Source organism: Cyprinus carpio, chromosome B15 (assembly GCF_018340385.1).
Source record: "Cyprinus carpio isolate SPL01 chromosome B15, ASM1834038v1, whole genome shotgun sequence".
Taxonomy (NCBI): domain Eukaryota; kingdom Metazoa; phylum Chordata; class Actinopteri; order Cypriniformes; family Cyprinidae; genus Cyprinus; species Cyprinus carpio.
The window spans coordinates 6,150,961-6,165,962 of NC_056611.1; the positions used below are offsets into that span (position 1 = coordinate 6,150,961).

The 15,002-nt window shown below is 35.3% G+C and overlaps 1 protein-coding gene across 1 annotated transcript; it reads right to left on the minus strand.

Moving 5' to 3' along the window:
• Positions 1-219: 219 nt before the first annotated feature.
• Positions 220-14,244, minus strand: LOC109103470 (serine/threonine-protein phosphatase 5-like). Its single transcript, XM_042738998.1, has 13 exons — positions 14,070-14,244; positions 12,056-12,297; positions 10,163-10,310; positions 8,989-9,110; positions 8,516-8,581; positions 8,283-8,381; positions 7,213-7,318; positions 6,977-7,119; positions 6,800-6,887; positions 4,057-4,097; positions 3,799-3,977; positions 3,268-3,349; positions 220-1,611 (listed from the first exon to the last, which is right to left on the minus strand). The coding sequence occupies exons 1-13, from the start codon at positions 14,158-14,160 to the stop codon at positions 1,549-1,551; spliced, it is 1,470 nt and encodes a 489-aa protein (XP_042594932.1). The 5' UTR covers positions 14,161-14,244; the 3' UTR covers positions 220-1,548.
• Positions 14,245-15,002: the final 758 nt, after the last annotated feature.

The window sequence follows — 15,002 nt, forward strand, 5'->3', positions numbered from 1 at the left end:
TAACACATGTAGTTTTGTTTATTACTGGCAGCAGCACAATCTTTTCCCATGTGTTCATGTAGCCACCCACAACCTAACCACAACACACTCCACGTCACAGAAACTCTTTTAAACGTTAAACACAACAGCGTTAAACTCACCAAAACACCTAAAATAACACTTGATTTCAAGATTAAACCTCTGAGAGTCAAAAAAAAAGTCACAAAACTAGTTCACCAATCATGTTAAATTTTTTATTTAAAACATATTTCGCCAGACACGATGCCTATTGTGCAGTACTGAGACATTTTTAAAAAATGACACGTTTTCCCATTGAGTCCTCGTCGATTGAATGAAACATTCTTTCATATCAGCTGCAGCCAATGCTGATCATGCCACTACTGGTGCCACTCATGTCAACTAACAGAACACAAAGAGGTATGAACACATTCTACAGCATTGGACTGGCGTTTTTTTTATTCAATAACTTTTTTCCAAACATGTACACAGAAATGTCAATATACAGTGTGTATGTGTGTGTGTCTGTGTATACACAGACACACACACACACACACACATATACATATATATACATTATATATATATGTTGGTGTATATGATATTCTCTAAAAAGTCAAGGGCATGGGACATGGCTGCTGTGCGCTTAAAGAGAGGAAGGTAGGTTTCTGCTGTATTATTTGAGTCCACACGAAGGGTTCAGGATCCGCTAGACAGACAGTGGAAGGTTATACGAGGGTTACAGAGCATCTCCAGTGCTTTCAGTGGAGCACGTTGGGAGAAAGAACGTGTGGGAGCTGCCTACAGAGTGGAGAACACCAAACACTTCACAATACTGACCTTTTCCCTGCTCTGAAAGACGGGAAAGAGAGCCAAAAAGTGTGAAGAAAACTACTGGAGCTAAGACAGTACCTCAATTTGTTTTGTGAAGTTTAATCACAGAAACGCTGACCTCATGACAGACGCTCTGGGTGGAGTTTCCTGTTATGAAAGTTGACTTTTATTATGTTTTTTGATAGATGGTGCACACTGCTACAGTATTGAAATGACACTGTTCTCCCTCCCAACAGTACTTCAGATGAAATAGGATGCGGGATTGCGAAGGGGAAAAATTTCAAAATAAAGGTCCCATGTACAAACACACCGTTGGGTAAAAGTGCTGATCAGGTTTTTAGTCTCCAGTCCTCACAAGGCTCTAATTCTTCATCAACACTCTTACTTTGGGACACGTCATACACACTTGCCTATTCTTTGGTACAATTCAGCTCATTTATCACAGAGCTAAACATCCAATTCAAACTATGCAGCTCTACATGAATGGATAAATTACTGACAAGAGCGCGGGGAGGGTCAATCAATCCATGAATGTGCCAATAACATTCCTAGCTCCTTTTTTTAAGTCAAGGCATCACCAGTGTGATTCTTCCTCATGTATCTACAGGTGTGAGTACTGTAAAGTGTGCGCGTGTACACGAGGAGGAAAGTGTGTGGGAACAGAGATGAGCAGAATGTGAGAGTGGATTCGGAGGGACTGGTGTGGACTTCAGACCTCTACATCATACCCAGCTGCATCAGAGAGTTGGCGTATGCCATCGGCTTGACATTTGGATGAGGCTGAGGAGAGGAAAAAAAATAAATCCGTTTAAAGACTGCATTTTTCACAGGAACACATGCTTAATCAGTCATTAAATTACTCTTTTTTTTATTATTATTATTACATAAATGATTTTAAAAGGGTTTTTGCAGGTTTTATGAAGGTAAATTTTAATTAAAAATACTTTTAAAGACCGTTATAAGACCAATTAAAGACAGTCCTGCAAAAAGTCATGGCAAAAGTCTTGTCTTCTGTGAAATTAATCAAAATGAAGTGAGTTTATGATTAAAAAGAACAAATATCCACCAATGGACTTTTCATAACCCATTTACAGGCATTTGTTCTTGTTTTAAACTAAATTTTGTTCAGTTTTTCAGAAAACAAATCTTCATTTTGCATCTCAAGTAAACTGATTTTGATTTAAGGATGTTTAAATATTTGTTTTGAAAAACAAGACCGAGGAAGATATTCATTTTTAATCCCACGATGTTATGAATTTTAAAATGTATGGCTTTTAAAGACCTTTGTAAGACCTGCAGAAACACTAAATAATATTTAAATAATTGAACAGTGATCGCAAGAAATGTTTTATATGACATTTTCAGACAAACAATGTTTCTACAACAAATGTTGTTGCATTTGAACCAAAAATCATGTGATGAAAATGAACAGATATTGTTATTGTCAATATCAATATCTCAAAGGAGGTCAATATGAAGCTGATAAATGCAGTAATTTTAATAATAATAATAATAATAATAATAATAGTAAAAACTAGTGCTGTCAAATGATTAATTGCGATTAATCGCATCCAAAATAAAATATTTTGTCTACATAATGAGTGTGTACTGTGTATATTTATTATGTATATATACAAAAACTCTTATTTTGAATGCAATTAATCGTTTGGCAGCACTAGTAAAAACACACGTATAACAATTGAAACTATATTTATTTTTTTATAATAATAATAATAATAATAATTACCAAGTTAGAAAAAAACAACAACTAAATATGCAAAAAATTATTTGACAAAAATAGAACTTGCAAAATAGATTTACTTAGATGGCAACTTCTTGAATCTGTAATCCTTTTATACTATTTTTCACAAAAACAGCAAAGTCTGGACATGGACCATCATGCACACTTGTTTTTATGCAGCCTCACAGCTAGATTTAACAAAGTTTTCAAGGTTAAACATTTATTAGATATTCAAAGCCTTGTTTAAATGATATTTAAATGATGTACATTTGCTGAATGCTGAGGGTAGTTGAGAAAGTATGTTTAACAATGTAGTTATAAATTAGAGAGTAAACAAAGAAAGTAATCAGTATATAAAAGAGTATTATAGCATTTGCTTTTCTAGAAAGCCAAATGCTATAATACTCTTTCATATACTGACTACTTTCTTTGTTTACTCTCTAATTTATAACTAAAATTGTTAAACAGAGACAGTGAACTAATGAAGATGAAGAACAGGAGACGCTAACGTTCACAGCACAGTCAAAATAAAAGTCATGCTTCAGACACATCGGCTGAACAGAAAACTTATCAGCCAATGCAATAATTCAAAAAATGCCAAAAATGGGCTGATGTATCAGTGACGAATAGGTTCACACCTAAAAATGAGTGAACGTAAATGTAAATAAAATGCATAAAAATGAAAGTCCACTGACCACAGCAGTAAACTGGTGGAACTCTGGCTTGAGGTCGGATCCCCTGAGATGAATGTAAGCTCCTTTATTTCCCATCTGGTCACTAAAAACAAAACAGAAGCACACAGAAAGGAAAGAGACACATTTAATTCTGACCTGACCACAATACTTTATTTTCAATAAGACTGCATTAAATCATACATTATCCATCGTTTATAACTGTCTGTGGTTTTAAATTGACTAAATGTGGCAAATTACATCAGCTGCTTTTTGTGCCATATTCTAAGCGAACCACATAATGTAGAGCAAAATTATGCTGATTGCCATTAGATGATCATTTTCTTGACGGTACGCTGAAGCAGTAATCAGGCTTAGGCTTAATGCAGTGCTAATCAGGCTAATGCACAATAGAATTTTCTTATTTGGGGGTACAATACGATCAGGACACGTTTTTGACACCCAGATGTTTTTATGGCTATTGGTTAACTGGAAGCTCATTCATTAATCCAAATCTCATGATGCACTGATAAGGACAGCGAGAGGTTTCCGTACCAGTAGTTTGGCGCTGAGAACACGGTGATGCACTTCCCTGAGTGAGTGACCTCGTAACCCTCGGCTTTCACCTCATGACTGCGCACTATGTACTGCAGCTTGTTCTGTTCCAGGAAGCGCTCCGTGACATCAGGCCCAAACTGACAGCTCACACCCCGCTTGCTGACGGACCGTCCGTCCTGGAGGAGAACACACATCCTTCAAACATAGCTGTGACTGAAAACCTTGGCTTAGCTGAAGGAGGGGAACAGAACTGACCTGCGGCTGAGGATCTGACCACAGGAGATCACACATCGGACCTGCACAAGAAAGATACAACGTACAACTTGAGTTCTACATTGTTCAATGAAAACACTTCATAACACAATGCTAGAGTGTGGTAACATTTTTCTTAAATATATACATGCATGGGTGTGTGTTTATATATACATAATAAATAAACACAGTACACACACATATAATACGTAAACAAAAACTTTTATTTTGAATGCGATTAATCACAATTAATTGTTTGACAGCACTAATATTTAGCTTTTTTTTATTATTATTTGGATTTATTCGAAACATACAAGTTTGTACACTATTTGCCTTCATATTTAACAAGTGAATTTGTCTTGAATTTTGAACACTTCATAGGTCCCATACTTGGAACAAAATAATCTTTACCCAGATTGTTTTGTTTCCATCCACCTATTTTTATGCACATTTTTGAATATCGCATTAAAAAAAACACTAAGATGAGCATAAATTCTTAAAGAATATGCATATGCGCACAATTGAGTAGAATAAATGTTTTATCCGATAAGAAAAAAATGTGCATAAACTATGATGGAAACACTTTTACCGAATAAATTCCTCCATGCGCATCAAAAAAGACATGTGGCTTTGAGATGGAACAGCATAAAACTGGACCAACCAACGGACCAATCTCAATGCACAGCATCTGAAATGCTAGTTTTGTCATTCTCAAATGCTTGCGCAAAGTCTCATTATAATTAACTTCCAGAACTGCATTTCCAAACAGCATGCTCCGAAAATAAAATAACATGACTACGTTTCGTCTGCCCGCTCTGAATCTTCAATGATTCAGAGTCGACTATATAACAATATGCTATTTACACTAAGAGCAAATAGTTATAGATTCTATTTACACTATGTTAAAATAGCAAGATTTTCTGCTATATATACTACTTATTGCAAATAGTGTAATTATCTGCACTTCAGTATTGTAGTACATTATAAAACAGTGCGCAATAATGAAGTATTGAGTGTAAATTATAATTTTAATTCAATTATTAAAAGAATGTCACCTTATTGGGAAAATACATCCCACCCTACACCTACCCTAACCCTACCCGATACTTTATTTTCAACTTTTTGATTATTTCCTTAATTTTTATAGAAAATAAATGCCTTTCCGATACGATATGAGATTTGGAAAGGGAGAAAAAAAGTTTGGCAAAAGGTGGGTTCGAACTCGGGTCGATCGCATCAAAAAGCACACGCCTTACCATCTACACCACTGAAACTGATGTATAACGTGTCTTTTTTCAGCGTTGACTATCCCAGGCACACGTTGGTGGGCGGAGTTAGTGTAAATAGACACTCCGTAACTTTGTACAAGGTGCACTTTCAGATTTCAAACTTTGCAGGATGTTTTCATTCACTTAGAGATGTGTTGCACACTGCATGAAAGGTAATTTTAATCAAATCCATAATAGGGGCACTTCAATTTTTCTTCATGATATTTAGCTCAAGATTTTGTTCTCTTCAGCTCACTGGATAGAAACAGTGCTTTATTCGTGAATATGTTATGCGATATTCCAGTTTCGCGCACGAGTTCAATTCGCATCTTTGGATGCAAACATAGCTAATGTTGGTTGAATCATGTTGTAGTTATATTTATAAGTTGATGTTTAAAAAACATTAAAAAAATTAATGTCATAAAAAAAAAAAAATGTATATATATATATATACAGTACAGGTCAAAAGTTTGGAAACATTACTATTTTTAATGTTTTTGAAAGAAGTCTCTTCTGCTCATCAAGCCTGCATTTATTTGATCAAAAATACAGAAAAAACAGTAATATTGTGAAATATTATTACAACTTAAAATAATAGTTTTCTATTTGAATATACTTTAAAAAAATAATTTATTCCTGTGATGCAAAGCTGAATTTTCAGCATCATTACTCCAGCCTTCAGTGTCACATGTAACATCCAGTCTATCACATGATCATTTAGAAATCATTCTAATATTCTGATTTATTATGAGTGTTGGAAACAGTTCTGCTGTCTAATATATTTGATGAATAAAAGGTTAAAAAGAACTGCATTTATTCAAAAAATAAAAAAAATTCTAATTATATATATTCTAATAATATATTTTCTTTACTATCACTTTTTATCAGTTTAACACATCCTTGCTGAATAAAAGTATTGATTTTATTTAACAAAAAAAGAAAGAAAAAAAATTACTGACCCCAAATTACTGACCAGTAGTGTATATTGTTATTACAAAATATTTAATATTTTAAAAACATAGCTTCTTTTTTTTTTTTTTTTTTTTTTTTTTACTTTTTTATTCATCAAAGTATCCTAAAAAGTATCACATGTTCTGAAAAAATATTAAGCAGCAGAACTGTTTCCAACTTTGATAATGAATCATCATATTAGAATGATTTCTAAAGGATCATGTGATAATGATCCTAAAAATTCAGCTTTGCATCACAGAAATAAATGATAATTTCAAGTATAATAAATTTAAAAAAAAATATTTTAAATTGTAATAATATATCACAATATTACTGTTTTTTCTGTATTTTTGATCAAATAAATGCAGGCTTGATGAGCAGAAGAAACTTCTTTCAAAAACATTAAAAATAGTAATGTTTCTAAACTTTTGACCTGTACTGTATATATATATTTTAGTTTATTTGTAAGCCATATCACACAGACCAGACATGAACAAAATTTCCGTGTGATATCAGACATGTCTTACCAGAGTCTGGAGGCTGTCTGTTCCTGTCTATCTTTCTAATGTCCTCTAAGGTCACGCCGTCCTCACTAAACAGTCCTCCATGCATCACCTGAAACACAATTCAGATCATACTCAAATCCAAAGACAAAATCCAAAGTGGTGTAAACGCTGAATCTGATGGCCGGCCTCGTGTCATACCAGCACTTTGTTATTGATGCACTGAGCGAGAGGAAGCCACTGGAAGACTTCACTGAAGAGCTGGAACATCTGGGCGGTATACTTCGCTTTCACCTCACCCTCGAACCCGTACATCTGATTCATGTTATCCGTCTCGTGGTTACCTTCACACAACAGACATTTCAGATCCTGACATTTATCCACCACACACAGACATGTTTGGGAATCTGTACTAGGAAACGCTGGTGTGTCCTCACCTCTAAGCAGGTAGAAGTGTTCTGGATATAGCAGCTTGAAGCCAAACAGTGTGAGAATGACTTCTAGAGAGAAAGAGCCACGGTCCACAAAGTCACCATTGAACAGCTGAGAGCCTGAAGTCAAGGCTAAATCACTGGATCTCGAGGAGGAGGGGGGATATGTACATATATGGCATTTATAAAAAATTTAAAAAATACTGCAAACAGTTAGACTCAGGTAGGGCTGGGCGATATATATAAAAAAATATATCTCGATATTGTCACAATTTTTACGATATTCGATATATATATATATATATATATATATATAATTCCACTAATTTATGGCAAGTGAAAAATAGGCCTATTTTACCAGTGAAATTCTGAGTAATTCCACTAATTTATGGAACAAATGAAAAATACTATAACAGTGAAATTCCTAATAGTAATTCCGCATTGCCATAGCCTATGTTTCTCTAGTCACACAATAACTACTGAGTTAGTGCATTTCTACAGCGACCACAATTGCAAACAGTACAGTCGAGATCTCCTGACAGAACACAGACCGGCTGAATGATGCTTTCATTAGATCGCTAAACTCCAGCTTGTTAGTGCTTTCAGATCATCTGCGGCTGCGCTTCTGCAATGAGGAGCGAGCGTTTGCATGCGCATGGTTGCCAGATTGCTTAAGATAAGCAAAACACCAGGAAGAAAATGTATCTATGTAACAGCAAAGCCGTGATTCAGGGATTTGAACTCTTGATATCTGGCAACCGCACTCATGATACCTCACGTAGTAGACGTGTGTAGAGAAGTCCGCGGTAACATGTACTGTTTTTGGACGTTCAGCGCGTTCATTTGGGAAAGTATGCTTGAATTTGAAATATTCGATATTCACGATATTTTCAAATTTTACATCGTCGTCAAAAATATTGCGATATTATTGCTAATATTCAATATATCACCCAGCCCTAGACTAAGGTGATGCTTTAATTACTTATTTTAATATTATTCAATGCAACAATTTATTTTAAATTACATACTCAAGAGAGCAGTCATGACAACATCACAGACCCGAAAGGAAAGGATACGTAAGGATTAGTTATAGATGGTAAACCGTTCAACTCAAAGATATTTAGAAGATCGTAGTACTGGCCATGTGTGTCTCCACAAATAGTTATTTTCTCTGTCTAAACAACAAGAGAAATCAACAGTGAGAACAGGAATATCAATTTATCATCACAGGAAATTACTGTAAGGACAAAAACAACAAAGAAAAAATAGAAGTTTTTTAAGTGACAGAACACTCATTCGATCCTCTTACCTCTTTTAATGTTATTTCAACAAGACTTGGAAGTTTGGATAAAACTTCTTTAACTTGGACCAGCATCTGAAAGACAGAAATATTGATTATGATCAAGAGTCAATGAAAAGATGGTTTCGTGGGATATATTGATTTATTCAAAAATAAACAAAAAATGCAAAGACAATAACTTGAACATGCAACTTTCCTTGAAATAAAATTTAAGTATTTTTGTATAATAATTATGAGTATACTCACACAGACAGAGATTTTGATATATTTTGTAAGCATTTGACTATTTAAACACAATAAGCCATGAAGAAGAAATCAATTCAGTACTCAGACACTGTGCAACAAGATCTGTGTGCATGCATTTGAAGAGCAAAAACATCTTAATGATATGATCGATATATCGCCCAGCCTTAAGTAAATAAATAATATATGAACACAGTTATGTTTCAAGATCTGTGTGCATGCATTTGAAGAGCATTCACCTGGTAAGCACACTTCCTGTGCAGCTTCTTCTGGTCTTTGAACCAGGCCATCAAGTCTTTCATGAACTTCAGTGTAACCTTCCCATCTTCAAGTTTAGGTCCAGCATAGTCATCCTCGATTGCTGGTGGGAGAGAATATACATATACATAAAAAAAGATCAATAAAAAAAGATCATAGTATCTCTAAATCATTAAAAAAAAAACATAAATTTATATTCTGAAATCTTTTTCAACTGCAAAGAGTTGTCCAGTTATTTTCTTGATTTTCGCAACAGGTCAACGAAAAGACCTAATGTCATCATATAATTTCTCAGTACCACACACTTTTGCTGCCGTGTTGAAACGAAACATTGTACAAAAAAATTCATAACAGCTGACCCTATTATTAGCATTTTTCTTTGGTCACCTTATTGCTACAATAAAATCATTTTTCCTTGAAAATAACATCAGCATTTTTTGCAAATGCTCTAAGCATATTGGGAAATAAGACAAGAACATAAAAAAATCATTTGCACTTCATTTTAAGGTGTCCTTATGACAGTGTAATTACACAAATGATTGCTTATAATAACATGTAGGGTTATGTTTAGGCTCGATTGCTTGTAACTTACAACCGGCAACCTTCCGGTCTCTTGAAACCAACACAGAAGTGACTAAAACTGCAATTCATCATCTGGCCACTAGATGGTGGCTCCAAAAGGGAGTCAGTCCCATTATTCTTTACAGCAGAATAAAACATGTTTACAGCCTGGTTCAAAACGTGGTTTTGGTCTATATAGCTAATTTTGCCCTTCATGAAAACTGTGAGGGGGGTGAATTTTTTTATAACTCATCCATTTAAATTAAGCCTTAAAGTTCTGCATAATTAAGGGTGTGGCCACTTGATTGACAGGTGGATTGCCGCTGCTGTCACCACTGTCGAGCTAGGTGGGTGTGGTTTCAGCAACCAGCTCCACCCACATCCCGCCTCTTTGCCCATTTTTGATTATCCGAGAGTGACGTCCGGTGAATCGCTGCAAAGATGGCGACGGCTTGCTCCACCCACTTTAGGCTTCAAAAATGCTGTTCAGAAACCTACGGGTGACGTCACGGACACTACGTCCATGTTTTTTACCGTCTATGGTAATTAAGTATAAATTGCTCCTTATAAGTGAAACTTCCTCAAAGCACTTACTCATGTTCTCGATGTCTAAGGAGTCTACGACTGATCTCTTGAGCTCGTCGCTGGCGATGGCCCGTTCAAAGGCCTTCTGTTTGACAATCTTATTGCACTCCTGGTACTTCATCTTGGCATCTTTGTCATTGGGACGAACTCTAACAACCTGTTAGCAATGAAAAGACAAAAGCACAAAATATTACAAAAAATATTTTAATGAATGAATAAAAAAACAAAAAAAACAAATCAAGTCTGTGTGCAGAGCTGAATGTTGTTTTAAGGCTAGAAATTCTATTTTAAGGCACAGTTATGGCATTTACCCCAAATGCCATAAATATTTTGGATTTTGAATTTTTGCATTCCGGTAGGCCTATTTGTTTTAAAAAAAAATCCGGCATTTACAGTGCATTAGATCGTGACAGTGCATGCGTGCGTGCAGACGAGGACGAGCGAGCGCGGGTTTGGATAGATGTATTTGGAGGTTGTTGCTCACGTCTCGTTCTGCACATATCCACATGTTTCCATATTCGCAATGTATCTGAATGTTAAACTATAATATTTAATTTTTTTAATGTAAACTAGACGGAAAAGATTATTCTCTTCACACGAGCAAAAACGTCCTTGGCATAACAGCAGAGTGGACCGGTATTCTACGGTCTGTTTAAACTGACCAGTGTAACCTTTTATATGTTTGGTTGACTGTACTTAATCTTAATAATGAACAGACTGCGATGTAAGTTTGAAATTAGAATGCACTTTAGATGTTCTGTGTCATTTATACCAAACACAAATGTTGCTGGTTGCTAGTGTGTTTTTGCAGCACTACTATTATTTATTTATTATATATTTTATATTTTTCAGTTTAATTGATTTTTATTTATAAAATTTTATTTAAATGTATATTTAAGTTTACATTTATGTTCCAACAAACTTGAAAAATTCTGCTTGATAAATGCTCTAAGACTTTTAAGCAAATGATTGACATATATATATATATATATATATATATATATATATATATATATATATATATATATATATATATATATATTACCTACCTGTTTTATATATTTAATACTTGTCAGTTTATTGATTTGTTTGGTTAACTTTGGATAATTTTTTTTATTTTCAATACCGTGCAGTGCACAAAATTAAGATTCAAGAGATGGTTCAAGTCAGTGCTTAATAAATGATGATAAGTTTAGAAATGTTGTGCATCCACTTCTTAGCATGCAAATGAAGGGGAAAACTTCAATATATCGGCCCTAAAAATCGGCAGCACATATCAGCCATCGGCTGACCCTGACCTCTAAACATCGGCATCGGCTATAGAAAAACCCTTATCGGTTGATCTCTACTGCAAATATAACATACATGAAATAACTCCCATCCAGCATACATGAGTCACCTCGTAGCAGATCTAAACAGGTGGAGCTGGGGAAGGTGGAGGGTTTCTGAAGCAGGCTGCAACTGCTACAGCAAGCACTAGCCAATTATTTGAATGTTAAGCAGCAAGCTCATTGGCTGCTAAGTTAGACCCATCGGACTGTGCCATCTAGAGCTTCATGCCAGAACTTTGGATGTAGGCCTATTCTCACACAGCCCTATATACTTTAAAGGCTCTGGCATAGTTATCATAGATATATTGAGTCTGCTAAAGTGATCTGACACCACAATAAAAAGCATCAGAACCAAATGTATCGTTTGTATTTAGTGATCAAACTGGAATTTGAAAGCTGAGACTTTTTTGTTCCATATTAAAAGTAACAAATCACAAAGGTTATTGCTCTAGTCAAGTTGACGAATCAACAGAAAACCTGAATATTTTAAGTGCAGAAATGTCGGTGCATCGATATTTTATATTTATCTAAAAACACTGTGTTAAAGTGCTGAGAATATGCCGAGTCTCACCGTTTCGTAATCTTTGAGTGCTGCTTTGAACTTGCCCAGGGCCATGTTGGAGGTGGCTCGCCGATAGTAGCCCTTAATGTAGTTCTTGTCCAGCTCCAGAGCTCGTGTGGCGTCCACCAGCGCATAGCCGTAGCACTCGGTGCGCAGGTACGCCAGACTCCTGTTACTGTAGTAGATGGCATTGCTCGGGTTCAGCTCCAGTGCTTCCGTGTAATACTTGATGGCGTTCTCATAGTCTTTATCTGAAATAAGAGCAGGAGACTATTAAAACATCACAAAGCACTGCATCTATGCCACTTTTGAAGAAATAGTCAACACTGCCAAATAAGTGCCTAGAAATGAGCAAAATATTGAACTATATCGAACTTAAATGCTACTGATTTTAATCATGTTAGAGACTTACCAAACTGACAATCCAAATACGTTTTAAGAGGGTTTTTAGACAGTGATTTAAGTAATTAGAAATTATTACTTGAGAACCCAAAAGTTATATTTTAGCATACATTACCACAGAGTTATTTCAGTTTCATTGAAATACTATTATATATATATATATATATATATATATATATATATATATATATATATATATATATATATATATATATATATATACACACACACACACATACATATACATTAGCGCTGTGCAAAAAATTGAATATGATTTTCATGCGCATCTCTTCAGTAAAGGCACTCCTGTGATTAGTAGTATATCTCCAGCACGTGCGTTCAGATCAGGGTTGCCAAGTTTTCACAACAAATCCTACACAAACGACAAGCTACTCAAAATCGATTTCAAAATTGCAGGCGATTCTTTGTCGATTTTGAAAACGATTTTGTGTAAATTGTCAGTTAATTACGGCTCTGTGTAGTAAATGCCAACCAGTGTTGCCAAGTCTGTGGTTGTTTTTCATGTTCATGGGTTGAAGCGACCCCAGTACCAATAACGTGATATTTAGCCCCTAAAATGAGAATATTACCAAGGCAACCCTGCCAAAAAACGTGTATTTTAACCCCGGGATGCAATTTTTATCGGGGAACCTCCTGGAAACGCGATTGGGCTAGTTTTGGACTAGTTTTGAGAAGCAACTGGGCAGGATTTGTTGTGAAAACCTGGCAACCCTGATCTGAACACACATGCTGGAGATATACTACTAATTACAGGAGCGTCTTTACTGATGAGATGCGCATGAAAATCACATTAGATTTTTTGCACAGATCTAATGTGTATATATATATTGTTTTGGTAGTTATAGCTCAGCATGTATATGTACCTTTGACGTGGACAGTATACCGTACATACATTTTCAATGGAGGAACAGAACGCTCTTGGACTAAATCTAAAATATCTTCATTTGTGTTCCAAGATGAACGGAGGTCTCACGGGTTTGGAACGACATGAGGGTGAGTAATTAATGACATCATTTTGATTCTTGGGTGAACTATCCCTTTAAATAAAGGAGGAAATAAAACGTATTTATGAATGAATGGATGTCTGAAAAATGCAAAGAGGTGTTATAAACTATTGCAGAAATAATAGATGGCTCAGAAGTTGTTTTAAAAATAATTCGGATAAACTGCGTGGAAATGAACAGCATTCACTGCACCGGCTCATGCATTTATTTGATTCGTTTACTTTAGATGCTGGAAACATCCCACGGTTAAAAATCTGCGGAAGATGAACACGAGACAACACGTGATGTTTGAGATGAAATGAATGAGGACAGATCTGACGAGAGTGATGTGTAACAGCACCATCGCGTCTGAAACCACCTGTTATCGCTCTCTCCTCGTCATCGGTGTATGTAACGGATCGTGACGATTAACGTACACAAGAAGAGCGTGTGATGAGTGCGCGCTTCATCAGGAGTCTGTCTGATTCATCATGTGCTGCTCACACTCTTATAGCGCTCATCAGTCCTCGCGATGAGACAAACACATCCCGCGCAGCCCTATCCTGTCACTACCTATCGAGTCTCTTATTTACACGAGATAACCGACAAGCTTTTACCTTTAAAGTAGTTATTCGCCTTCTCCTTGAGTTTCTCTGCACTGGCATTCTGCTCTTCTTCCGCCATCTTCTCACTGCCGTATTCCGTCATCCTGCCGTGTGTACGCGGAGAGCTGTCGCAAACACCTGCATGAGGGTCGTGAAGCGCTGTTCGCCGAACCTCTAGAACAGTCCAGACTGAGCTTCAAAACACCTCATGACAAGAATTATAACCGGTTAAACATATTTGTTTATAATATGAACGTGTGAAAATTATTGCAAAATGTTGCCAATTACTTACTTATTACTTATTACTTATTATTACTTATTACTTATTACTTATTATAATTACTTATTACTTATTTTCACTGTCAACATTAATTTAATTTAATTAATTAAAAAAAAAACAATGATTTATAAATTAGACAAGAAGATGTCGTGGTTAAATGAGTGAAGTAAAACTATACGACACATAGAAATTACAATTTGCCTTATCTGAGCAAATAATCGAAAGGTGAGTTTCATTAGCTATGTCCAGCTGGACAGTGTGTAATGTTTTGGTTGAGCCTGTAGTGGGCGCAACTGCGTTATTTTACAGGTTTGACTTGAGTGGGTCATAACCACTGATCTATAATATAGAACATATATAGATCAGTGGTCTTAACTAATGCTTCGTATTATTTGCGTTTTTTAATTTGTTACATTAAACACAAAATGTTTATAAATGATTTTGGCAGTATTTTAGATGGGCAGATGTTGCATTAATGCCTGTAGTAGGCTATTTATCTTAAATACTGAGTAGCTTATGTGAGCTTTTAAAAAGGTAGTCTATATTTTTCATAATAAAAACTCATATACAATATAATATGCATGGCCTATGTTATAGAGATGAGTTGTTATGCTTTAGGTTGCCAGTGTGTGGATAAAAAAAAAGAAAAGAAAAGAAAAGAAAAG

Bases quoted from the DNA above. Each gene is read 5' to 3' on its own strand.
- LOC109103470 (XM_042738998.1), bottom strand. From the start codon at position 14,160: ATGACGGAATACGGCAGTGAGAAGATGGCGGAAGAAGAGCAGAATGCC. The intron at 6,888-6,976 runs GTATGACACGAG...ATTGTGTTTCAG, and splicing joins GCATCAATAACAAAGTGCTG to GTGATGCATGGAGGACTGTT. The intron at 3,350-3,798 runs GTACGGAAACCT...TTTTGTTTTTAG, and splicing joins TTCTCAGCGCCAAACTACTG to TGACCAGATGGGAAATAAAG.